Raw genomic sequence first — 27,621 nt, forward strand, 5'->3', positions numbered from 1 at the left:
CAGTGAACAGAACCACAAAAACAACAGGACTTTACTGTTACGTTGTACGACCCATCCCTCCTGATCTAAATATCGTCTTGTCCAGTGTAATCCTTTTTTTGTTCATTTAACCTCTCACATCTGTTACTAAAGAGTATCAGTGGCAGTTGGAGAATAACTCATAAAATGGAAAGTGAATCCCAGTTTCTTTTTTTCCCTATAATCTGTGATTATTGAAAAGATGATGAAGATGCATCTTTGACTTGAGGTGTTCAAATTCTTTGTCTCAACGCCCCAAAAGGAAGCAAGATAGATTGTTTGATTAGGATGTCATTCAGAAATAGATTTGTTTTGCCAATAATTTAGAAAAAAAATGTGTTGCAAACAATGAAGGCAAACATTTTGATCTTCAGTTCGCTCTCTTTAATTTTGAACTTGGTGGATATATATGGAGCACACTGATCAGGCTCATGCATTTGTGTAAGACCTAAGAAGTTTGAAATAGTTATATGCATCACACAATAATACAAAACGTCATTCATTCACGCATTAGTATATATATTAAGACTATATATATATATATATAGTATGAATGCACCCGATACTGAATTATTTACACTATGATATGGTGGGTCTTCTGTTCCCTATTGTCTTGAATATCTTGGACAGCATGATGATACACAAAACCTCTATAGCAGCATTAATACGAGCGTGCATAATTGTGTTAAGTAAAATGTTTGATTAAACTTGCAGAACCAGCAGCACTCAGCAGCAATCAGAAGCAGATGTGTAGTGAGTAATATGATAATCAGGATGTATTACTTACACATTAAGTGGTTGCCAAGCCGGCCACTGCGCTTTCATTTTGATGACTGTCAGGACGTCATCACCCTGATGAGGGGGGACAGAAATAAGGTACACAACATCATTTAATCATTGAAATAGCTGATGAGCCACTCTGGAATAATCCCGCTCAGTGATTACTGAAAGAGGGATAACTGGACTATTTCTTTCCATTTCTCAATTTAATGGAGAAAGGCAGCGGTCTGTGATTAAAAGAGCCAAAGCAGGGTCCATTTGAAACGAGTACAATCCGAAGAAATCTGTGACCCTACAATCTGCTTTACACTTGGAGACCAAAGGACACACTTGAATTGAATTATAATGCTAAAAAATAAATTATTGTACAGGATGAAATTGTTTTGTTTTGTTTAGCATTTGTGTTATCGCGTCGAACCGCTGTTGGATGCAATTTATATTTTGCCCATGAGGGAAACCTAAAATACTCTTAACTGTTGAGCAAGGTTTGTGTTAACATTAGTCTGTATTTACCCTCAGATACCGAGCTGGGATGAGAATCTATAATGGTGAAAATGAATTCTGCCAGTGTGAGGATGAATCAAACTTGCAGCCTTCCAGGCGAATGCCCACAGCGCGGCCGAGAGCCACGTCACAAATGTTCTCCTAACACGATGCAAAACAGATTAAGTGTTTACTTTCCATGCAAGTTGATTGCTTTCACAACACAAAAGTGTGTAAGTCTATTCACAATGTGCTATTATTATGCAAGAATGTCAGTAAACCTGCACCTAACCTAATACACGTCTATTGCTCTGTGTTATTGAATTCCATCTCAGCAAATCTGACAGGCAGATAATGAGCACCACAGACTAATCCTGTTTCACATTCAAGGATGTTACCGATCAGTTGTCCTTGTGCAGAGGATTAACAATTCAACACAGTATTGCATTCTTTGGGAAGCTTCAGGTAAACATTTTAGCCACTATTGAATCCTAGTCAGTGCAGCTGACAAATGCAAAAAGATAAGGTGCTATTTCTGATTTGGGGTTGATCAGGTGAATTGACACAGTGATCAGTGTTTTGGTTAGTTCCTCCACCATAAATCAGATTTTTTTTTAAAGATTTGTTGGTGCAATTTCTTAAGTTATTGCAGATTGCAAATAAAAAATGAAAAGATTTCTAAATGTGATGCAGAACAGACGTTTTTATTGTCTAACTTCCCTTGCTAAAGTTGAAATGAAAGGAGCTTGGAAATGCAGTTCTTTCGAGGAACAGGGCTGGCAAATATTCCTCGACACCTTAAAAAAGTGATACCTACTAATTACCAGAGACCCACCTCTTAGTAATTCCCTGGACATTTTGATGGAATGGATACGTTTTATAATTAATTGTCGACTTTTCAGTATTCAGTCCGCATGCTGTAGCCAGAGGCTCATTAGCCCCTCCGATTAGTACTATTATTTTTATATTTCCTTATCATTTCCATCATCAGGGACCTTCTCTGTATGTGAAGATGTATTTAATTTACGTATCTGCTTAAAAAAATGTGCTGGTCTTTCTTAATCTCTTCATTGCATGTTTCTGTCATATTTGTGAAACCCTTACAAAAATATGGGCTCTACTTGGTCGTGTTGCAGTTTGATTTGCGTACAGTTTGAAATGCAGCAGTTTTTTTGTCATGTATGATATTGTAAACTGCTGTTGTACTGGAGAGGAAGCAAAGATTTCTAATTGTGTTCTTCCTGTAGAGATAAACATATTAAAGCACGCTGCCATGAGAAACTGACTTCTGACGCTTCACACAACCTTGCTGTGTGGTTTAATGATCGGTAGCAATGACATCATCGGCTTATTGAGCGACGGTGTAACAGATCGTTACCTTGTCGGAGAATCCCAAGACTCTGAACGCATTTTTAAATTAGAAAGTAAGACTGCGTTTGCAACTGTTCATTTAGTTAAACAAGTAGTGTGTCTCTGATAACATAAAGGACACTTTTAAAAGAGTGACAAAGAGTACCCAAGAAGGACATACACAACAGACACATCCTCCTTATTGTGTGTATGTTGATGTATTTGTTCATTTGTTTAGTTTTTGGTCTTACAGACTATATGTGCAGTGTGTGTACAGTGGTTTTGTGTTAGCAACAACACTGGCATTGACTTGGCTGTTTTGGGACTAACGATATGATTTAAGGGACGATAAATTATATTGATATTGATATTAATTAAATATTGAGCCGAGCATACTGGGCAGTGTGCATGTACGTATCTCAATAAATTATAACCATTAAATATTAGCCAAGCGATAGCTTGGTTTGAAATAAAGAATACATATTTTTGACCTCTTCAATATTGTGAGGAAGGGACTAAATACCAGCAGCAGTGCCAAAACTCAAGAGTTGTATTTTATTTTTTAAATATTCAAAAATGTTTTATTTAATTTTAACTAAATAAGGTCACTTATCTGAAGATTTTATAGAAAATATTCAATTTAATAAACGTTCATACTGGTAGGTATGGTGCATATAAGTATGAAAAGCGAGCAAGTACCAATGTATTTAGTGGCAGGAAGTATGGACACTCATTAATATGAGGAGGATTTGGTGAGGGCCCATTTAGCTTTTCAGGGGGGCCGTAACATTTCACACAGCCTTTTACTTTTATAAAGTTGATTTTTGTGAAAGTGTTTTGTCCATTTAGCTGTCTTTGAAAATATTGCATTCAGTTTATTCATGCCTGAATCACACAGTATTACATCCCCATTTAAAGTATTCCCCCTAAAGGGAATTATTTAAAAGTCCACTCCCGTTTTTATGTCAAAGAGAGGGGTCGAATTTCAAAGATTAAGCTTCGTGTAAGTAGAGCTTCTTCTGCTCAGAGGGAGGCTGTTTCTAATGACAGGGATGTCTACTACTGAGCCCTATTAGCAATAGATCGTGTCCCTTCTTTCTTGCCTGTCATTTCCTTCTGCTAATTAAATACGAAGGCAAAAGTGAGTCTGTAATTCTGTTGCATCCCTCAGGGTGGTGGCTAAGGGACAACATCTTAGGAACTCATTAGAGTGGGCAGAAGAAGTGTATTGTCAGCTCATATGTTTTTCTACGGCCCGCCATTAGTTACTAATAAATTTATTTTACTGAAGTTTGCAAAGTTAACAAGCAACGTTTAGTTGGTTACGCATGTATGAGCAATGTTCCATACAACTGATTGACATCCTGTGCTGCCACCCAAATATGTTTTTCTCTTTTGTCAGCCTTTTTTTCAATTTAATCTTAGCCAGTGCAGTTCAGTAATTATGACCACAGAAAGCGTACCAAGGCAGTGATGGATATTTACATCAGTCTCACTAGTGCATTATTGCAAATGTAGGCCTTCATTTCTATTTGATTTGGCTTTTGACTTCAGTTACATAGTTACATTATGTGATCCCATGGGGCCATGCGTGTCCTGCTGACTGGCATCGCCCTGTTGAAGTCCGTCACAAGTCTGAGGTTCTAGTCTTTATATATTCCTTCTGTGAGGTAATACTAAAGTAGTTCATGGTTCTCTCATTTGCCTGAAAAACTTTAGAAACCCTCCAGTCTTTTCCTTTTCTCCTGTGACCCGGACAAATTTATACAGTGTTTATTCTTCGTGCTCACAGGGACTGTTGCTACTCAGGCAATACCTTTTTTAACAGTGATTAGAGGTGAAGGATGTGGGATTTATCAGAATGCAAAGTAAAAGCACTTTAATTGCAGTATTATTTAGTGGTATAAAAGATTGTTGCCGTTCCGAGAAGCGTACGAATTCCCCCCACGGCTTGAACAAGACTACATACAATACATCAGTTCCTTATCTTCAACCTGCATCATCCATGCAACGTTTTTTAAATTATTTATCTTAGCCAAAACGGTATTTGAAGAAAGATATTCTTGACCGAAAGCCTCCCAGTATAATAAGGATTATTAACTTGTTAGACGGTGTGGACAGTTTTTTTTTTCACACCTGTGAGTCCTGAAAGGAAGTGACTATGGCTTAAATATGTAATCTCTTCTCTACAATAGCTTCTATTACGCAGAACAGAACTGTACGTATCCATTAGAGAAGAAACATCATGCAGTGCAGATAACAGTCTCCCAAATTTTTGATGGCAAAGATTCATATTGCATGAATTATTTCCATCTAGTCCTGACAAGCGCTTGATTTAGCATCATCTACTTATCTCTTAGGCAAGAAATGGAAGTTAAACTGGCAGCGTTGCAATAAAGAAAAGGGTTAACAGAGTGTTAATATGGTTATATATCGCATGCTTTCTACACTGACGTTTGTAATGGTCAAATATTAATAGAGGCCGGAAGAATGACAGAATGAATAATTAAAAACGTCCAGACTTTTAAATCAACAACGCTGCTTTTAAAAATAGCTTAATGAAGCATTCCTGTTATGGTACAGACATTTATTTGTTGTAAAACATTAAACAGATAATGTCCAAAAGTACGTGACCAATAAATACACAAACATCTCAGTTAAAATTGGAAGAAAAGTTTTGAGTAAGCATTTGGATGTAAAACATACCATCACTGGTCATTGCAAGCTTCAAGTAGCATCTAAAAGAAAGGTGTGTATGTATACATACTGTACCTTTGCTAACATACTCTGCTAAGGTTAACTCTACAGGTTTTTTACATACAATCGGAGTATTATAGAAATGTTGTTCTAGCCTCTCCGGGTAAGTAGTATCCCTAAAATCAAACTTTAACCATGACCAGCTTGAAATCCAGTGTTCATGATTCCCCGTAGCTCATCAGTCTGTCTGACACAGAAACAAAAGACTATTGAGATTTTTTTTGAATCGCCTATAATATTCACACGATTGTGAATATTATAGGAAAAGAAAAGTGTAGTCTCAGCTCCCGGTGACTATGCAAACAATATGATGGAGGCAGCACACTATTGCTCTTTGCAATGGCAGGAAGCATCAGTCACAGCTGGAGCTTTTTTCACATCCCATTGGAATATCAGCAGCATATAATTGTATAATCACCATGCTAAAAAGATCATTAATACTAATTGTCATGCAAATACCTCTATTATATTTCACCTAGTTAATATTATTATACATGTTAATTTCCCCTGAGTGCAGAACCATGCTGTTAAGCTATGCATGTGCTTTGTACCTACTGTTTACATATCATGGTAAAGACTATGTGGCTTGGACAATCAAATCCAATGTGGGGGAAAGAACTTCTTTCAAGAGCATCATTTTTACTTTAAATCTTAGATATAATTTGAGATGGTTAAAAAAGTTTGCATTTTCTGATCATAACTATTCAAACCCACTAAATATGAATATGTTCATTACATCATTGCTTAGCTTTGCATATTTAGTTGTGTGTCAGTAAGATTCTTTTCCGGCTAGAGACGATAAAATGCCTCATTCCACGTTCAAAGGGATTCAAACTATTACCTAGGAGACCACACGTACGGTTGAATTTAAGAGCCGCGAGCCAATGCAAAGCTTGGTCTAAAGAAGCCTTTTCCCTGGGTGAGTGAGAAACTCCTCTGATGTTGTTATCAAAGTTCTGCCCAGGAATATCTGAGCTGTCTGTCACAGCACATACTCCAAACTATTAATAAACTTAAAATATTGCTTCGAATATTCCAACGGGATGCAGGCTGGCAGTTATCAGTACACAGCGTAAAGGCTTACACGGCCTTCAGGTGTTAATTAAATCTCCTCTGAAAATACCCACATCCTGCCCTGCAGAATAAGCAGCAGATTTGCTGCGTATGTGAATTTACTTCAGTCGAACCAATCTCGCTCAAAACAGAAAAGGAGAAAGTTCCGCCGGGGTCATGACGAAACGTGGCGACAAGAGAATTGTCCGCGCTTAAGGCAGATGAGCTTGTAAGCGGCGACTACTTCTCCAGACAGCTGTGAATTGATTTGTTGACCGTGGTTGTCCTCGGCAGCAATCCCTGGGCCTCGCAGCGGAGTCTGGAAGCCTTCGGTGCTGCCTGCCACACTATTCATCAAGCAGCCCGAACCATTAAAACGGGCAGCTCCAGCAGACCCGAGCCCAGGGCTGAGGGATATTATTAGAGATGAATTGAGGTAACTGCCTCCTGATGACCCAGTTCATCCACGTCTCTCACTCTCCTTTCGTTTTGCTAACTCTCATTCTTACTTTCTAAGATCCTTGGTTTGCAAAGTGGTCAGTGGCCATTCCCGCTCACAAGACTGTATAACAATCGTGACACTTCCCACCGCCAGCAGAACACTACCAGCTCCAGCTGATGAATGATTAGAGACGTCTTTTACAGCCTTGCTGAAGCACTAGTTAAGAAAAATCCCAAAAGGCATCCTCTCCTCATTACCTCCAAATGGGAAAATCAAAACAAAAACGTTGATAAACAATATGCAAAACCAAATAGACATCTAGATCTCTTTACAGAATATGTAATGCTTACCAAAACGGGCAATATATGCTGTAGTCAGCGGTGATAAATGAATGGGACAACACAATTTAGTATTTAAGACTGCTCACTAAACTCTTCAATAATAACAAGGAGAGCTGGCCAGTGGCTGTTGCAGCCCCCGAGCTCATAACAGAAACGCCTGTATTTTATTTTGTTGCTGTTCACACGCAGAGAAGTATCATAACCACGGAGCAACGTTTATTACTGTGGGTGCAGAGAGATCGGGGGGAGAGAGAGAGTAATGATCTGTTTAATGGATTTGAGTAAAATTAATGCAACATTAGAAATGAAAGATGTCACACTTAAGATAATAGAATTTGCTATTATTGAAAAGGTAGTTTCGACTCATATTAATGACGCTAACTGACGATGATACTGTTTTCAGTAGAAAAACAAAATGTTGGTTACGCATGTATTCTGGATGCTCTATTATATTCTTTTCTCTTTGGTGACCCACGTCAGCAAAAACAGACTTCAGGTCCAAAAATAACACAATGATATTACAGTGGATGTGGGGCTTCAAAGCAATGGTCTCATTTACATGAAGACAACATAAAGGCTAGAGCCCTTGGTGGAAGCGCATTTGTCAAGGCCGACTTCATGAATAAAAGATCCAAAAATGTACATTGAGTGTTTAGTGTCTTTATCTGGCCTTGATGTAATGAAGATCTTGAAAGAAACTCAGTGAAGTCACTTTTCTCTTTACCAAAACCTCATTCAGGAGAATCAGTACTTTTTACCGGTTAACTTTGTACCGGTTTTCTTCTACCTCTAATTGTGTCACCTTGAGTTCACACAGCAAAATCCATTTGGGGGATTATTTGGGTTGCACTGTACAGTGGAAAAAACAAACGAGGATGAACGTTAATGAGGAGGAAATCAGACTGCTGAACAGATGAAATGAAATGAGGTGAACAAAACTTTCTTACAACTCACACGAACCTTTTACATTTGAAAAAGCATATGTGAACCGATCAAGTATGTTGTTACTAGTTACATTTTCTAAATAAATAGACAAAAAAAAAGTCGACCCCAAGAGGTGGATTAACAGACTGATAAGATATAAAATGGTAGAGACTACAAACACAGAGTCAACTCATAACAGCCCAATGTTTGGCATACATTTCAATTTCCCTTACATGCGTCATCTCAGACATCTAGGAACTGAAACATATTCAGAGAAGACTCCTGGGACAGCCAAATGAGATGCACAAGGCAAATGTAACTAAGGGTGGTCTGCAGCGATATCCTGTCCACTCTCCTTTGCCTGTTACTACTCGCAAACAAAGTTGCTTCCGGCTAAGATGTTTGAGATTCCACATCGATACAGTTTTTATCTCTGTGACTGTGTGTGAAGCTGAGCCGCACTAAGCACCATACATACATCAAGCGTATACCATATACATGAAATACCTGCGTAGGAAAGCTATTATAACCTTATGATGCAGGAAGATTTTTCCATTCTTCATTATTGTAAACCTGAAGAACACGCACACACGTAATCAAATTATGGGCATGTGCACACTGAGACACACACACATGCGTGAATACACAAAGCAGATTGGCTAACACAACACCACTGCCTTTCAAAACGTGCTTGCCTCCAGCTGTGATGCTCGATTTCAGCAACCGTAATTACAGTGCTGGGAAGCAAGGCAGGCATTAGGGGTTTTTTATATGCAGGAATATCTCTGCCTGGCTCATAAAGCTGACTTGACAGGCCAAGGAAAATCAGCCAGCTGAAGTAAACAAATCACTCACTACTAAACGTGGTTATTCGCTTCTAGACCTCCAAGAGGACACCCAAAAAAAAAAAAAAGAAAGTTAAGCCCCAGAGGAGTTGTGTAGCTGGGGCAAAGTGGCCATGGAGGTCAACGGCACAGAGCAGCAGCATTTCGGCACGCTCACACACCCGCTGTGGTTTGGCATAGTGTGCCAGCACTCGCAGAGGTTGGATACGGAGTTGGGATCAAGACTTTGAAGCTAATTGGTAGCAAACTGTAGCAAAACCCGACTTAGTGCGGCAGCATGCGCACACTGAGATACGCACGGAATATGGGGAGATAACGATAACAGAAACAAAGAAAGGAAGCAAAAGAGCGTGTAGCTTACGTGTGACTTATCATCTTAAAATATTATGCCTCCTTGCTGTGTCCAGAGGGCTGGAGAAGCATTTTGTTGCCATTTTACACGATCATCTAAATATCTGAAGACAAATATTATTAAAAATGTTGAATTTTGAGAAAAAAAAGCCACTAAGCAAAAAAACTTTTTTCTGTTTGTGGTGTATCTCATGCATGTTAGCATATTTTACATTGTTTAAATGATATTTAAATTGAAAAACAATTACACCTCTTGCAAAGATTAAATAGTCATTTGATTATATTATGACACGGCAGAGAGAGGATTTTAACACAGCGGCACAAGAGCGAAAAGAATTGGAACAACTGTGAATTGAAAAAGCATTTCACCCCCTAACCCGACACTACTTGACCCCTTTCAACAAAACACTTGCCTGAAGCACACTTGAATACAGCAGAGCGGCGTAATATAGTATATTACATCACAAACACCTTTCATCTCAAATACAACAGCAATACAAATATGTTCTGAATGACTGTTAATGAACTAGACCCTTTTATAGAGGATGAAATAAAAAATGTAATTGATGTATCATACATGCTGAAAGGAACACCATATATTCTCCTATACAGTAAACCCGGGCACAAGATAATTAGTTGGCCAAAAAATTAATGAAATTCGTTGGTTGAAAGACCAATTCTGAATGACATCAAGGTGAAGAGATGTTTCATCTCCTTTTGTTTGATGAGAAAAATAAATTGCAAAGCGTAATGACGCTAGAAAAACTGAACCCAAGTCATCCAGGCTTCTCTAATCGGTTTGCCTCATGCAGTTCCTAGTGCCATTGAAGGCATGTGCAGAAAATAGAAAGAATTCTCAGGGGCTCAAAATGGAAATGCCAAATCTTACTCTTTTTTGTCCTTGGACACGATTGCTTACAAGCAGCAAGTTGCAATATTTTACCCGCTGTGTAAAAACTCTCCACAAGCGCCGACTAAAACACTTGATTATTAACATCACTTCATTATGAGACATTGCAATAAATAATATTAAGTAAGACGCACATGCACCATTTATCATTGCTCTTTTCTTCATTCTTTTGTCTTAGCATTCACTTTGAGTGGGTAAATATACTTTACTGTAATTGTTGATTTAATAAATTGAAAGAGTCAACTGTGCAATAATTGGAATGGATTGAGTGTAAGTGTACTACAAGAATACACTGAAGAAACAACATCACCGCTCCATTCCAATACAATGTGTGAAGTATACTGTTGGTTAAACACTGATTAGAATGAAACTCATCTATAACAGAGTTGATTTGTACAATTAAATGAAACAATGATCTATAATTGTAGACAGTAGAGAAGACGGTTTATCGATTACACCATCTATTACATAGTTACATATCTTGGGAATTTCTTCCAGCATAACAATTCCTGATAAGATGTATGACTTTTGAACACTAACACAGGAGATCATTCAAAAGTGTGTTCCAAAAGACACATGTGGAATGCAGATGTATGTGCTTTGAAACATAATTGTTGAGTAATTATCTGAACATAAAGAGGAACGTACCTGGTTATTCAGTGAGAGGCTTGGACCCAAAATAACCTGCATATCTATTAATCTCTACCCACGCACCCGAGGCAGGGCTTCCTCTAGCAGCTGGCAGACCTTACTGTTCTCAACACAACTGAACTTAAGAATGATCATTTCAAACCTTGTGAAGTGCACTGAAAGAGGAGCATAGGGACCAAGATGAAAAAATACTGTAGCTGATATTTTCTTGGATAAAACCTTTTGTTATTTTGCTCATCATGCAAACTAAATTCAGATATAAAGTTCCTTGCAGATTGTGAAATAGCTTTTGTTGACCTGGGTGAATATGTATATAGCATTCCAATTATCAAACATGTTTGGTCTCTCTCTGTGCAGAATTATCCTTCAAAAAGGAATCATGAAGCATGACAGGAGTCTCTTGAATGATCCACGAGGATCATCTGCACATTTACTCTTGTGAGGGAAGAAACTGATGCCAGACAATATAATAAGAACCAGAGTTATATCAAGTAACACAGATCAGTATTTCCCCTCATTTATCTGCAATGTCTTTGTGTGCATCTGGGGAGCTCAGGATAATATAGGATTCTGTTAGCGTCCGCACTGTGCAATAATGAAAAAAGCCCCATGCTGCGAGCGGAAATAGGAGATTCTGTCTGAGACCTCTGCCCTGGTCGCTGGTCCATGGAGAGAGTCTCATTAAACTTCTCATTAGGGGCACACACAGCTTCTGTAATGACTGAATGCATAAACAAATCACCTCGTACATGAGAGGAGGGAGATCAACAACAGACCCAGACCGCCGCCAAATGCTCTGATAAGGGCAAAAAACAGTATTGCATATCTGTTTTTATAGATCTGGGAGTGATTGAGTAGAAGGGGTTGTCAGTTATTTACTAAACCGCAGTTGGTTCACCAGCTCTTTTACTTTGCATGTTGAAGTGTTCTTGGGTCAGAGCATGGGGCCCTAAATTGCTCCTTAAGGCTGTGACATCAGTGTGTGTCAGTGAGCATTAGTTAAGAATCTCATCAGCAGATTAGAACATTGTATGACCCATGAATCAGCAAATGAATGTGTGGGTGTGCATGTTGACTAGTAGTATTGAGTGCTTTGAATGGTCCAGAAACTAAAAAGAAGATAGATAAATAAATAAAGTCCATCTACCATTCACCATGCTGTAACTTAGCAAGCGGAACTACGTGCACTAAACGTCGCTGACTTAAAGCTATACACTTACTAACTCATTAAAATACAAATTGAATATGCATCTTTGGTGGAAAGCAATATTAAATCATAATGCCTTTTCCTCCGTTTCATTGTTAATTTATGCTGTTCATTTCATTATATGAATCATTAAAAGGGCAGTAATGGTTTCGCTTATAGTCTTAATAACCAATATGATGAGAGGCATGCTGTCATCATTGCTTATGTGCAGTGCAGAGGGCCTGAGATTGTGTGGGTCTCGGCTATTTTTGAGAAAGTCTGACATCCAATAACATTTTTATTACCAGCCAGTCGCCAGCAAGGACAGAAATACAGAGCCAAGTTTGTATGGGATGCACAAATTAAAAGTGCAAGTCGTTTAAAATTAAAGATTAATTCTTCAAACATATTAAGTACTACCACTTACCACGACTATAGTTTTGTAGTTTAATAAAGCGTTAATTCAATGAATTAATATATTCACAGAGGACCGGGAGGGCACAACACATCTAATGAGCAGTAACAGAAAGACAGATGGGGCAGCACAGTCTTGTCTAAAGTCTGAAAGCGCGCAGATCTCAGAAATAAAATACAGCAATCACACTAAATTGACACGAGAATGAGAAGGATTGTTCTGTGTATTTGTGTGTAGACGTGTTTCCAAGGTCTTGCATGCCTGATCGGCTCTGCAAATGAAACTTTGTATGAACATCCTGATCAGTGCACCCCTCGGCTGGAGTGGTGCCCGGCTATGAATATCAATATTGCATTCAGGGCTAGATGTTCCCCCCCCCCTGACACAAAAGACAATCAGCTTTCTGTTTATGTCAGCGTTTACGCACTGCATGGCTCAAAAGAGGGAGCCTCCATAACCCGGCCCCCTTATCTCAAGGGCAATGCCAGGCTATGCAGAAGTATACTTGTGAATACAATATACACATGCATTAGATTTCTCCGGGCAATACAAGACGTTTTAGCTTCCGGGTATCAAAGGAGCTGTGACGATAAATCACAGAGAGACCAAATGTCACGTGACTCCAAAACAAACAGCTCAGCGCAATCACCTATTTAAAGTAAGATCATGTTGTATGTCAACAAATGCACATAGATCCAACAACCACAGCTTGAGATACCCCTGGAGATGATATCATTGCTGGTTGTGTGTCTCATCATTTTGTTCAATCACTCAACCACATTTGCTGTTATAATACACAATCGAAGGAGGAACCTATAGAAAATAAAGGGTTGTCCCTGATTGGTGGGCAAGTATGTATGATTGATTGTGTGGAAACATTCTCATTCTTTGTGCTGCAGAAATAATCCCAATTAACTGATGACTAATATAATGTATTATATTGTTAAAAATAATTTTAAGTATTCATTACACTGACATTATTTAATATCTCGCCTATTCACCCTGCACTTTAAGCTGAGAGGAAATGCTTCTAATGATCTAGGCTGAGAGAAAATAATAGTACAAAATTGTGTGCTGTGTTAGCTTTGAGACGACAGCAATGCATAGAGACACTTTTTCTCTCCCTGTGCACCTGTGACCTAGGGTCTTTAATATTAGCCAGCAATAAGCACCGCGCAAGACCATCCGCTCTTATTCCAGGAGGAAGCCATGGATATACAGGAGGAAACGAGAAGATATGCCAAGCTGTTTGTGGAAATACTAATGTGAAGACAGGCCCAGGAGACAGAGACTTAGGAGTTAAGCGCAATAAATATTTAAAAAATAAAACTTAATATCTAAAATTAAGGTGAGTGCTGATGGAAGCCATTCAAAGTATGGATTATTTTCCCATGGGGAAAATAATTGAATGGATTACTAATCAACACTTAATGGTGGGAATATCAGCTACTTCCTGTAACTCCTTCTGAGCATTATGAGCGTCATGTCCAGCCCCACGGTCTAATCAAAGATAAACTGTTCAATTGAATGGTGAGCCTTTAGAGGGAATCTATTATTGACCTCATTTCATGTCACACCAGGAAGTAACATATCTTTCTGAACTTTTTTTCGAGCATCCCAACTGGTCCTACAGCCGTACTCCTCCCCCAGAGCCTGTGTATTGGTTGTGTGCACAGTACGCAGTAGATGTAGAGTCAAGCTAAGAATGGCGTAGATGCTTGAAAGCACTAATCAATCTGGAGAACAATGTCAAACCAATTCATGCCATGCTGAACTCGGGTGTGAGCACCCCAGCATCTCAAACTAACCTCTTACTAGATTTGGACAAGAAAAAGATTTACAGAAAAAACAAAAAAACTGAACTCTTCCTTTTGTTGAATACCTCGACTTTATATCTTGTAGAAATGTTCAGTGTGCATGAATGTTTTTTCCATTGTACTTCATGCATCATTCATCGTCAGAGAATCTTACCTTCTGTCTGATCTCCTCCTCCATTTTCACAGGGGAACCCAGCTCAGCTATCTGTTTAACTCCATCGCTAGAAAGGCTGCCGTATTCCCACAGCACGTAGCTCTTAGAGTGGGAGGCTCCAATAATCGCCGACCAGTGATTGGTACGACCTGGTGGAAAAAGACAAAACAGTAGCTCATCAAGTGGACTGCCCGGCCTGTTTCAGAAATTAGCTGATCATTTTTGCCACCTGTAGAGGCAAAGCTCTAGAAATTTCAAGTATGATCCTTCTACACACAAAAAATTTCACTGTAAATTAACGGTATTTTACCGGCAGCAAAGACGCCAAGAATTGACAGTTTTTACGGTATAATACCGTAAATGGTTTTTACACTATGTTACCGTAAACGGATTAGTGTATGTTACCGTAAACTTGAACCAATTTTACTGTGAATCAACTGCCATTTACTGTCAGTCGACGCTAGTAACTTACTGTTTTATTTACAGTGCCCTACCGTAATATACGGTATGTTGTCGTATATTGGATTACAGTTTGTTACCTTACAATTACAGTTTTTGTGTTATAAATACCAGAATGTTACCGTTTACTTATAATCGTATACTTTTGCATTTAATTCGCCACAAATTAAAGAAAGACAACCAAACTCATTTCGGTCATAGTGGTTGGAGTTTATTAGATGCCTTTAAGACAAAAATGTTCGGCATTTGTAACCAAGAACAAAACATAAAATATGCCGCATGTATACAACATTAAAAAAATGAATCATAAAATCATTAGGAACAAGGTAAACTAACTGCAACAATATGTTATGGAACACTTTCAAATGACCGCGGCAAACGTCTGGCGTCCTTAATCCAGAGTCTCTGTAAAACAAACCAAAATAAAATATTTAGAAACACTGTCATTGGAAAATATTAAAATTACAAAGATGAGGAAGACAACAAGATGTAAGGAAAGAGAATGGTAATCATGCTAGGCAAATAACACTTACCAACGTTACTTGGAGAGACGAGGCAATGAGAAACTCCTCCGATGTTGAACTGCACAGGTGTTCTGGATGAACTGAGATTACGCGTTTGACCTCACGTTCAGGAGCAGTCGGTCATGATTGACACTCAAATGACTTTTAGGCAATGAACACTTTGAATAATACAAATATTTATAATCTTTACATTCCAGCCACTGAAACAACAGCGAAGGTGGCACATGGGATAGGGAGGGTGTGCCGTACAGCGCGAGGTCGGCGGTTTGAATCCTGGCTGCTCCCTATGCCAAGTTGAAGTGTTCCTTAGCAAGACACCTAACCCCCAATTACTCCAGTTAAAATGATGTCAAACCATGGGCGTTTTGCATAAAAGTGACAGCTGCATGTATAGTAATGTCCTGAAAGTCATAATCGTATCTCATTATGATGACTTACGGGACCTGTTTTTCAGTGGCTGACATGGGCTTCCATACATTAACCTACAACAGATGTAGATGGATTGTGATTCACTCTACTTGTATGTGTATTTCCACCACTTCATAAAATATATGTAACATGCAGTTGAATTACGGTAGCTGCTATTATTGTAAGTTGACAGCTTTAACTGTTTATTCATGACATTGGCCGTTAATTTACAAGCAAGGGATGGAAATTTAACTGTATGTTACAGTTATTATGGCATACTGTAAGATACCGTTAGAAATGCACCGTAAATTTACAGCAATTTGTTACAGTGTACGATCCTTGATTGCTCCATTGCTCCGTTGATTGACAGACTTTTGGTTCATCACATTGAGCGATACTTTGATTTGATTCATTTTAAACCTGAAAGCCCTTGTTTTTTGCTGGAAAGAGTGTATAAGTTGAATTGTATGATTGCTCATAATGCTATCCTCTATGGGTGCTCACCCACATACTAAGGATATGCTCTATAGAAGATGACTGACTGAGTTAAAAGTAGAAGGATGATTTCAAATTAGTTGCATATCTCAGGGAGCAAAAAGTACTACTTAGAGTTTACTCTAAGTAGTACTTTTTAAAGCCATTTTTTTACAATTGAAAATAGCATCATAACTCAAGTGAGGACAGATCGTCATGTGATTACAGTACTGGAGTCAGTGAATAGTATTGTGCAGAACTCAATATGCAGTGTGTTCAAAAAACTGGTAGCGTGGTATATGACTGCAAGGAAAAATCCAACTGTGTCGCTTTTTGAGTCACGTAACAGACACCACTAAGCTTGCCCTATTATCTTTTAGGTTTATCTATCTTCAAAGTGTGTTTACTAATCAGTATGTGAGAGTGAACCACACACAAACTACTACCTCCATAAGACAGTAAGTTAAGGTTCCCTTTCCATTTCAGGGTTTATCCTATTTCACTCTAATCAGTATATTGATCTAACCAGCCGGATTTAGACAAGAAAGCCATTGTAATCCCGAATCCCATTCACTTCATGATAGGATGGCTCGAGTTTATACACACATAACACTCAATCAAAGTACCACACTGCAGAGAGTTAATCACACCATCGCTATTGAGACCCAGGTACCCGGGCAAAAACAGCCATATCTCAGCAACATATCCTGCAGTATTTTAGAGCTACCGAGCTGCAAAAGACCTCTCAATTTTTGTTATTGTTAACAAATTGTATTATAAGACCCCAACCATCAACATGTTGTCCATTTCTTACGTGGATAGTCTTTGGGATGAATTTTCTCCGACCAGTTCCCATAGAAGGTGACTCTGTACTTGGCCGTTCCACAGGCACAGCAGTCAAGCAGAGGTTTATCGGTAACGTCTCCAAACAGGGATTCTGCACAGCATCGAGGAGGAACGTGAAAGATACAGAGTGAGAAATACAGAACAACGTGAGAAAGCCGTAAAGAGATTGCTCATTCGTGTAAGGAGCAGAAAAGGAGCTGGGTGCTTAAAGAAAATGCGGAGCAGAGGGGAGGAAAGAGTGAGGCCATGAGAAAAGCGGAGGATATAGCATGGCTCTTTTGATCTGTTGCACAGTGTGACATCCAATATTATGCACAGTCAGGGGGTCATACTCATTTATAATCATTTATATGCCAGAGTGAAATGGCAGAGAGGACTGTCCCTGCATCAAAATCAAGAACGAGAGTAGAGTAAAAGAGACCAAAAAAAGAAAAGTGGAGTAACGTCAGGGAGATTGAAATATCGACATTCATGATAAATTATTTTTTAATATCACTAAAAGAAGCCTACCTTTTTCACACATTCGCTTGGTGAGTGAACCTTCATCCTGGAAATAGATTATCCTCTTTTGTACAATGCTTGCCCTGCACAAGTAGAATAAAAAGAGACATAGGAAGTCAGGAGTAGAGCATAAGGTGCAAAAGTACATGGAAAAGAGAAGTTTTAAAAATAAAGAGAAGACGGCAGGCAGCAAGAAAATTCTGGTTGTCAAGATGTGGTAAATTCTGAACAGAAGATCAGATGGTGCGAGCAGATTTATTCATAATCATCTTCCTGTTTTTTCAGCAGACTTCTAAAAGCTGCTGTCCGAGCCCACACAATCTCAGGCTGTCTTTCAGATGGAGGTACTGTCTTACACAAAGACCACAAAAAGCGACGTATTAATACGATGTATTAAGAAAACTGAAAGACAGGAAATAACAAAATAATTTCTGGAGTATTACTTTGTGCATACTATTTGTACTATGTAAACAAAATCCACAGAAAGAAAAATACATACAATATAACAGGCTGTGCACTGTGTCAATAAGAACTGGTTGACAGGCCAACGGTAATCAAAGACTCAGCAGAGGGGACTTTGTCTAGATTGAGCTGTCTTGAGAGGCCTGCTTCACCGGCTGGTGGGGTACACAGGTCTGAGAGGGGCCTTGACATGTAAATCAGCCACAAATAAACCTTTTCAGCAGTGTGGAAGATTAAAACTGAAAAAGGGCCTCAAGGCACATAACTTCCTCACAAACACCAGCCTTTTACACCATCCATGGCTGCCGGAAGGTTTCCACGGGGATGAAACCCAACAATGATGGTGCAGGATGGATGTGCTCCAGGTGGGCCGAGTCCAGCTGGACTGCTCGGGTGCCATTTTGTAACGCACTAAGCTTAGCTGTGTTTGGGCTTTGTCGAGCTGAGCCGGTCCTAGAGGCCATCCCCGACCCCAAGAAAAACAGTGACTTGATGGAAGTTAGATATTCATCGAAAAATGTTTATCTAATTCCCTGTTTTGTTGATGTATTTAAATACTTTGGCATTATAATGGTCTACTACACCCTTTTCTGCATGTTATTTCATAGCAAACTCTGGATATTTAATGGCATACAATACTATTACCTTTCCATCCTTAAGTGTAAGTGCAACTGATACACACTATTATTCACGCTTGTAACACTATCATCTTTACTATACAGGATATATTGGTGTACATGTGAGAATATGCGGTGTGTGCAAAAGCAAGTATGATACATGGCCAAGACAAACTAAAAGAAATGATATGAATAAAATGATTACAGGTAAGTAACACCAACGGCACATCTCTAATCGCTTTAATTCAATCCCCCCCTATTTCACGTATCTCCCTGAGAGACAGGAGCTCACTCTGCCTCACTGCTTGCCCACTTTTTGAGGGCTGGCCAGACAATCAAGTGGAGTAATGCTTATTTAACATCCAATTTAAATTCTATCTCACTCTGCCGTATCCACACCACCACTCTGATCCCAATCACCCCAAAAGTGCACTGATTTGAGTGTGTGTGGGGCGCTGCAGTAGATTTGTATGCAAGTTTTAGAGCATAATAGAAAAAAAAGATGAAAATATTAAAAAGAAAAAAAGAAAGGACCAAGATAGATTTTTCCTTTTTTTTATGGCAACTTTTAAATTTGAATGCCAAGTATCTACAAAGGAACCAGTGTAATGATTTATTTGGTTCTGTCTGCTCCTACTACATCCAGGGATCATTACTCTACACTACAAAGATGAAACAACTAAGACACTATACAAATCCTGTGCACAGGGCAAATGTGTTTTCATTTAATTTCAATGGGTCTGCTTGACTATAGTGGCCTTTAAAGTCCTCCTTCATCCGACCTATCGTTGTGATGAAGGAGATTAACAGACTGTGACACCTGCATTTGGTTGTGACATTCAAATGATCGCTGATATACTTCGTTAGTCAAACAGACCATCAGAACAAATCACTCGTCTCCCATATTGCACAGCGCTGGAGAGTAATGACAAAACATTGCTTCCTTCATACAAATTGAAAACAATAATAGATTGCTGCTACTTCAATGTCAATCGTTTTTCCATGAAGTTTTGGACATTTTTTGGACATTTTCACCAACATTTTTTTACCACATTTTTGACCAAACTTTCTTTTTGTGCCATTTTTTAACTTAATACTTTTTTTTACTTTTTCTCCATGCTATTTTATTTCCATTAAATTTTACTTTCTTTCTTTTTGGATATATTTTTTTTCATGTTTTTTCCATGACATTTTGTACTAAAGATTTTCCCTTCTCTTTTGTTGTTTTTATCAGCTTTATGTTTGTTGGTTTTTATCTAATTTTGCAAATGAATAAACTAAACTTAGCTTAACTTGAAAGGCACTTATAGAAACATCTTCTTAAATTTTACTTTCTTTCTTTTTGGATATATTTTTTTTCATGTTTTTTCCATGACATTTTGTACTAAAGATTTTCCCTTCTCTTTTGTTGTTTTTATCAGCTTTATGTTTGTTGGTTTTTATCTAATTTTGCAAATGAATAAACTAAACTTAGCTTAACTTGAAAGGCACTTATAGAAACATCTTCTTGAAAGCACGACGGCTGAAAATAACTGGATTGGATGGTAAGATTTTCATCCTCCGTGTTCTGAGTTCAAGAGCACCGTTGCCTGGCCCTCTCATCACAGACCAACCACGGGCGAAAGCTAACCACCGAGCACAGTCTTTCTATTTTAATGACATCGGCTGCCCCTCAATTACACCTCTCAGAAACCACCGAAGAGGAAAAAAGAGGTTTCTTTCTAACAGAAACATAAATGCCACAAACACACTTCTAATTTCAGCCAGATGTTTTCTTAAAATCCCAATATTTTTCAAGCAGGCTGACTAAGCTTTTTTGGAATGCAAATTTAAAAATAAAATTGCCCTGCTTGTGCTAATGAAAATGTCCTCTTCATGCTTATCTATGAAATAACCAATCATGTCACATTATGTTGCTTCTTTCTGTATATTTTTTGACTGCACAGTTCTCATTTCATGTTCCCATTTTTTCCAGCTGGCGTGCATTTCCCACTGTACACAGCCATAGTGTACAATTATGTTGAACAGTTTACATATGAAAAGCCCTATCAGTTAGTTACAGTGGTTGAATCTCCTCAATCAATAAGACTGTTGAAGCCTGAAGGCATACAACATGAAGGAGTGGCACATATCCACTCAAAACCTGTATTCAGGATCTTCAAGAGGCATCTCTTTCAAAGTTCTCCCTCGCCACCCTGCCTGCTGCCCCGGTACTACTACATCCACCCCTCAGCCCCTTTAAGTACCTCTTTCTAGGCCGTACGCTTCGTCCCTCTCTCAACTTTTTAGTTGTACTGAATCATAAATTGGATTTTGGCCACCATCTGTCTTCAGCTAAACATCACTACCCCTATGTACCCAAGCAAGCCCAAAGGATGGACCAAAGCAGAGTCGATTGGTGTCAATCAGCTAAATAATTAACTTTTAACGATTTAACCGTGCTTCCCTTTGAGGAAGGCATGTGCATGTAGATTTAATATATACTCGAGGCACCGCTAGCAATCCCCGAGAGCTGCAATTTATGATTAAAACTTACCATATAACAAAAAGCAATTAAAATCATCCTTTTTTTAGCAGTAGTTCAAAACATAACTAACTTTTTCTGCTCTTTGCCATTCTACTCTTTGCCAGTTTATTTGCTAAAAGTAATGCAGCCTAACACAAAAGGAAAGCAATACATTCTTATGATAATTGGAGTGTGTAGCTTTTGTTGCACAATGGAATACGTAGTCGCTGCCTATAAGGTGGAAAAAAGAAAATATAAAATCTTATAATATGCTTTGAAAATTATCAGCAGGAGAAAACTACAAATCAAATATACTCTTGATACTTGGAGACTGAGCCTGCATCTTATAGTCTCCACTGATCTGTGGGCATTCATGCATTGATCTACAATTTCTATAGAGAGGGGCGGCCTTACTCACACATGACCAGACCGCATAGCGCATCATTAATTACCGTCTCACCAAGTACAGGCACCGTTTCAGTTGTAAACTAATCCTCTACCATTAGTGTGTAGATTATCTCTAAGCATTTGGGCATTTTGGGCACTATGGCATTTGAGGAATCTTCTCCTCATGAGTGGTGGTATACATACTTAATGATGACACAGCCGGATCCACTCGGGGGCGCAGTCCAAAACACCTGGATGCTGGTGCGTCTGCGAGGAGTGCTCTCTGTCACTGCAGGGGGGCAGTTGGTCATAAACTGTGTTTCCTCCTCATCAATTATCTGTAAAGCGAGCGCATAAATACACACATAAATACCATCAGTATCATCATTGTTTTCTTATATCATATCAAGGCTAGTACTTTACATTATGCCTTAGAAAATGCTGCATTAATGTTCTCTTTTACTTTTAGCTCAAGTGCCTACAAATATAATTAGAATATGGAGCTGACTTGAAATTCATATTTTTACTAAGGGGATTTATCCCACTTGGTACAGCATAATAAGATATCATTAAAAAACGTTCTGCCATATAAAGTATAGGTAATATATGATGCTTTTTAATATTTACTGTTTTTATTTAGTTAATTATTGCATACTTTGTCAACACAATGTAACTGTAATACTGTTTGACAAGATAAAACCACCTCGTCAGAATAAGAGAGGCCCGCTGATGTTCCTAATTTCACTGTCAAAAAATGTGTCATTTTATTTGTTGAAGAAAAAGACAGAAGTTTCTTAAGCTGGTTAAAATAAACTTTACAGCAAACAGCAAAGTAAGTCTCGTGAAGGAGGGACACATCGTTCAGCGTCCTTATGGCATGTCAGCTTTGTGGCTATTAGTAATAATACTGAGTAAAGTCTAAATAAAGTAATTTGAAGTCATCAGTGTTGAATCAACCACAGAGTTCACACCATCCCGACTATCACTGTAGGCGTGAGTCCAAATTGATGGCGTCCTTCATTCAGGTGCAAAACTAAAACACTGAGCATCTCATTTATTTGAACTGGACAGGATATTACTGTAGTAGAGGAGGTTTCATGAGGGAGCACAGCGAGTGAACAAATATTCACCGCCCAGACGCTAAGGATCTTTTAGATATGAAGTGACATCAGGGCAGTAAAGAAGGGGAATTTTCTCCTTCCATAAAGCTGTCAGCTGAAAATTTCCTTTGTCATTCCATGTTATGAATGAGTCCCCACTGGAAGATTACTGTGTGTGGATGCTTCTGTATATATGTGTGTGTGTGTGTGTGTGTGTGTGTGTGTGTGCGAGTGTGTGTGAGTGTGTGTTTGTGTTTGCTATATGTGTTTGTTTGAGTTCGACAGTGAGAGAGATGTGGTCAGAAGGGGAATCGGGGGCTGTGTGTGTAGGTGTGTGTGTGTGTGTGTGTGTGTGTGTGTGTGTGTGTGTGTGTGTGTGTGTGTGTGTGTGTGTGTGTGTGTGTGTTTACACGTGCGGTGCATGTGTATGTAGTCTGGAGGACCACACAGCCCACCCCCTCCACGTTCCCATGGTTTCTATCAGGCATCCCGGGGTGGCATGAATAGACCTCAGCACACTTTTACACCAGTGAAGTAATGGAGAATGTTTAAAAGATAAAACATCTTCACGTGTCACGTAACGGTTTCATGTCAAACATATTAACCTCCAATTGAATCATTTTTTAGGTAAACGCGACGTAAACATGATTCACCCACAGTCTCCGTTATGGCTTCATCATAGATTATGTCATGTCGCACTCGAAGGGGCAATGATTTCCTCTCTTCTGATAGCCACGTTTCGGCTTTTCTTGTTCTATCATCTCACCCTGCTGAGAACTAATGTCTCACTAGACATCGCCAGCGTTGCCTGCCGGTTTACTCTCTTGCCAACAAACACACATACACACTGTGGCATCTGACCTTCCCAGAGAGCTCAATAAAAGTGCTTTTCATCAAGTCGGGCGCTGTCCAGAGACGGCTGAGATGGGGCACACCAACAGATTTCAAATGAGCCGTATGATAAATAAAGCCTGACGTCTTCTGTTGCAGATTCTTTTTTTCTCTTCTCTCAATGCTTGGGGGCCCGCCCACCCAGGGCTCTTTCAGAATGGGGGAATAGTGTGTGCTTCTGGATGCGTGTGTGTGTGTTTCTTTTTGACATAAAAGATAAAGAAACATGAAAGACTAACAGAGTATGATATCTCTTTGGGCGGTAGGTTATTCTTACTGAATATTCTTACTTACTGAAATTAGTGCATGTTGCTTTTAATGAAACAAGCGAACATCTACAGCTGTGAACGAGACCTTCAACTTCTCAGAGCCGACCAGACATCTCTGTTATTTTCAACCATATCTAAAGACTATGATTACATATGTCTATATATTATGCGAGGTGCACTCCACACTCCTTCTCATCAATGTGGGGAATGTTTCCCCTCTATACGTCTCTCTGCCATAGCGCTGAAGAGGCCGCTCAAGGCCGCTACTAAATAACAACAGCATGAAATCAATAGCAAGTGGGCTCTGACCGACCAAAAACGTAATGTTCTTGTTGTTTATGTCATCCCATATTCAAGGCTCGGGTCACAGAGAGTGCCACGGTAGGTGTGATTGGAGCAGCCTGAAGGCGCGGCTGTGCACCCCACCCCATGTATTCCACTACAGGTTCAGTACCACGACGGGCTTTAATGTGTGACTGAAGCCGACAGGTTCACAAAAGTCTGAGAAAGAGACCTCGCCGCACGCTGGTAAACCCATCGAGCTCTGCCTTAAGAATAAATATGATTTGAAGTGATGATACTGTGGTAGACTGTTGAGACATTTTGGGTAATTGATATAGCTGAAACAAAATCCTCGGATGCTCAGCGTTTTTTAACCCTTGAAGACAGGACGACATCCTCTGCACTGTAAACTCTATGAAACTTGCAGCTTTGACTTTGATGAAATAAACTTGACACAGTAAGCTAAGCGCATGAGAGATCTACAAGAAGAAGGTGAAAAGGTTATGAGGAGAATATTACATCAACTTGACATATAGTTCTACACTGTGAATGTGCTGTACTAGCACTAGATATACACACATACAATGATATTATGTATAGCATGCAGCATGGTATATATAAATGTCTGGAGTCAATCCCAGCTAACATCAGGCAGGAGACGGGATTCACCCTGGACGTCGATTATTGTTGTTCTTTGTTTAAACTCACTCACGTACACGCGCATGCATACACTCCACTGTTCTTCTTCTCTCTACAACATGACTCCTCACACTGTATAATTATTAATACTTCGCATTTTTGACTTCTTTCTCTTCCGTTAACAGTCTTGGGCCCACTCTGTTCTCTCTTGCATTCTACAGGGCTCCCACTTGCTCTGCCTGTGTAAAATGCATATGAGCCTTAGAACTGCACCCATCGTACACGCCATAAATACCTGAACTGTGTGCATGCTCGTGAGCACACAACTCTTAATTGCAACACACGTGCACAGTCATTTCAAAGCCTGGAAACCTGGGCTCTGAGTATGTTCTTTTCATATGCTATATCAAGACCATTAGAGGAGGTGAGGTGAGACTAATCCCACCTCGACATGTGAAGACAGGAAGGCTGTGCAAAGAAAATCTGTCAAAACCCCCATCTACAGTAAGAGACACCTTCTTTTTTATTTCTTCACGCAGAGGAAGGATTGCTATTAATGACCAGGGTATAAATACATGTGTGGTTGGCAGATATGGTTTAATTAATTGCCATGTAACTGCAGTGTGATAAGAGAGAAAACATGCCAATGGGGTCTCATTTTCCTGACATTTCTTTAGCTGCAACTGTACCTGGAAATTTCCAGCGTAGTCCTCGTCCCTGTCTCCCTCTGCGCCGTCCCTCAGGGCAATAAGGGTGAACCCTCTGAAGTAGGAGGGGCTGGATGCAATCACAGTCACTGGATGGAATCATGCAGAGACAAGCATCACTGAGCTAGAATACAGTCGTACACAATTCGATACCCGCACAATCCAATGTTTCACCTGTTTCAGATGACACTCATTTTGATAGTTCCATCTCTGGCAGTATTCCCAGGAGAACTTTAGTGTTTTGATAGATTTTTCTGCATAACATAAGACAATTTAATTTTAATCGGCTGATGACAGCTTTATCAGCTTATTGGGATAATGCTTTTGAACATTCAAATGATTTCTAGGGAAGTGCAAACATGTTATTGACTTTCGATGATGTAAATCTATGGTTTAATCCGAAAAGAACGAACGAACCAACATGCAACATGAGTCCAGAACAGCATGAGCCTTGGAGATTCACAGAACAGATGGCACATGCCCATTAACAGCTCCCAACAACATCCACTTTAGACAAAAGCCATGAAATCAGGGGCTGCTGGCTTTTTAAAGATCAGTTTGAAAGAGAGTACCAAAATGGAAGAGTTCACAGAGGGATTTGGCTTATATGAACCTTTTTAATGGTGACGGAAATATTAACACGTAGCCTACTATTTACTCATGGCTGCTCATATGAGGTTTATTCATACGAATACGCATTTCTATTATTATTCATATTATTCAGTAATGGCTTTAGGTGGTTCACACAAATTATACTCAAATTGAAATGCCCTTATGTAACTACATAATAAAAACTAATAACAAGCAAGAAAAGGATTATATTTGGCATTAAATGATAATGCCATAAAGATACGGCGATGTTCAGGGGACGTGCATTCGTGTCGCAGCAAAAGTAAATAAACTTGTTTCAAGTTTGCATAGTCTACTGTCCGCGGGTTGTCGTGGATATTCCACAGTGCCGACCGACGCCGTTTGGGGTAAATCTCGTGGATGAGCACCCACCTCTGTATGTGCTCCCCGGCTGGTAGCTCTCCGGGTCTCCCTCGACGCGGAGGCGAAACTCACTGTTGCCTTCCTTCCGGCTGCTCTGAGCTTGTAATATCCGACTGCAATAGCCGTCTCCCTTCACGGCTCTCTCGGGGGGCTCCTCGGTGAATGCAAACATATTGCACGCCGCGGTGGAGACGAGGCACAGCAGGAGCATCAGGTGCGATTGTAGCCCGGCGGGTTTCATCATATGGCTTATTAGGTATCCGAGAGCCAAGTTAACGCGCAGGGAGAATATCTGCCAACGGGAGAAGGCGTTGGATTTCAGCTCCCGGTTGACCCCCCCAAAAAAATAAAGAGCTAAACTTATCAACTGGCGAAGTAGATCGTTGCAGCGGAGAGTCGATCCATCCCGGCGCGTGAGTAGACAGCGAGGAGGAGGACTGCCTGGGACGCGCTGTGCGCTCTCGTTCTCTGCGTGCGCCGCGCCGCGCCGTGCGTGCTCGCTGGTTAGACTGAGAACAGGAGAGCAAGGGGTCCGAAGAAAGGAACCGAGGGAGGAGTGCGCGCTGCGCAGGGTGTCTCCAAAAGCACAGCTATTTACGCACCGACTACCCAACTCTGAGCCAACGGACAGAGGAAGACCAACGCGTTCCACATAGTTGGACTGAACTATCTGTGCGCTGTGCATGCCGTCACCCACTCACCCACTAACTCACTCACTCACTCACTATGTGGCTTTACGGAACACACGAAGACATCGGCAAAGGAATTCGTGAAGCGTTGCAGAACGGTCGTCTTTGTGCCCAATGCTACTCGATAGGCAATGTGTGATTAAGCCCTCCGCTGGGGGGTTGGATTGGCTGCTTTGCTCTCTTCGCGGTGCATTAAAAGGGACAATTGTATTACACGTTGCAGCAGAATTGATGACAGTGTGTCAATCTGATTTAACACATTAGTGAGATCAAGCAAAATGAGAGCGGAGAACGCATTTGAGTCATATAGAGAAGAGCTGTTGGGCGACTGCAACACATTGTTTCAGTGTTTGGTGGAAGGACAATAACAACTAAGATGCATTAAACATT

General features: G+C 39.8%; 1 protein-coding gene across 1 annotated transcript in view; it reads right to left on the minus strand.

The window, feature by feature from the left end:
* spon1a (spondin 1a) overlaps positions 1–27,412 on the minus strand; it is a 37,202-nt gene extending 9,790 nt beyond the window's left edge. Inside the window, exons 1-7 of the mRNA XM_040163694.2 lie at positions 26,552–27,412; positions 25,532–25,638; positions 21,866–21,999; positions 17,699–17,772; positions 17,157–17,279; positions 14,478–14,626; positions 806–870 (exon numbers count right to left, since the gene is read on the minus strand). Coding sequence (XP_040019628.2) covers positions 806–870; positions 14,478–14,626; positions 17,157–17,279; positions 17,699–17,772; positions 21,866–21,999; positions 25,532–25,638; positions 26,552–27,227 — 1,328 coding nt within the window. The 5' untranslated portion in view covers positions 27,228–27,412. The remainder of the gene's footprint in view (positions 1–805; positions 871–14,477; positions 14,627–17,156; positions 17,280–17,698; positions 17,773–21,865; positions 22,000–25,531; positions 25,639–26,551) is intronic.
* Positions 27,413–27,621: the final 209 nt, after the last annotated feature.

Source organism: Gasterosteus aculeatus, chromosome 12 (assembly GCF_964276395.1).
Source record: "Gasterosteus aculeatus chromosome 12, fGasAcu3.hap1.1, whole genome shotgun sequence".
Lineage (NCBI taxonomy): Eukaryota > Metazoa > Chordata > Actinopteri > Perciformes > Gasterosteidae > Gasterosteus > Gasterosteus aculeatus.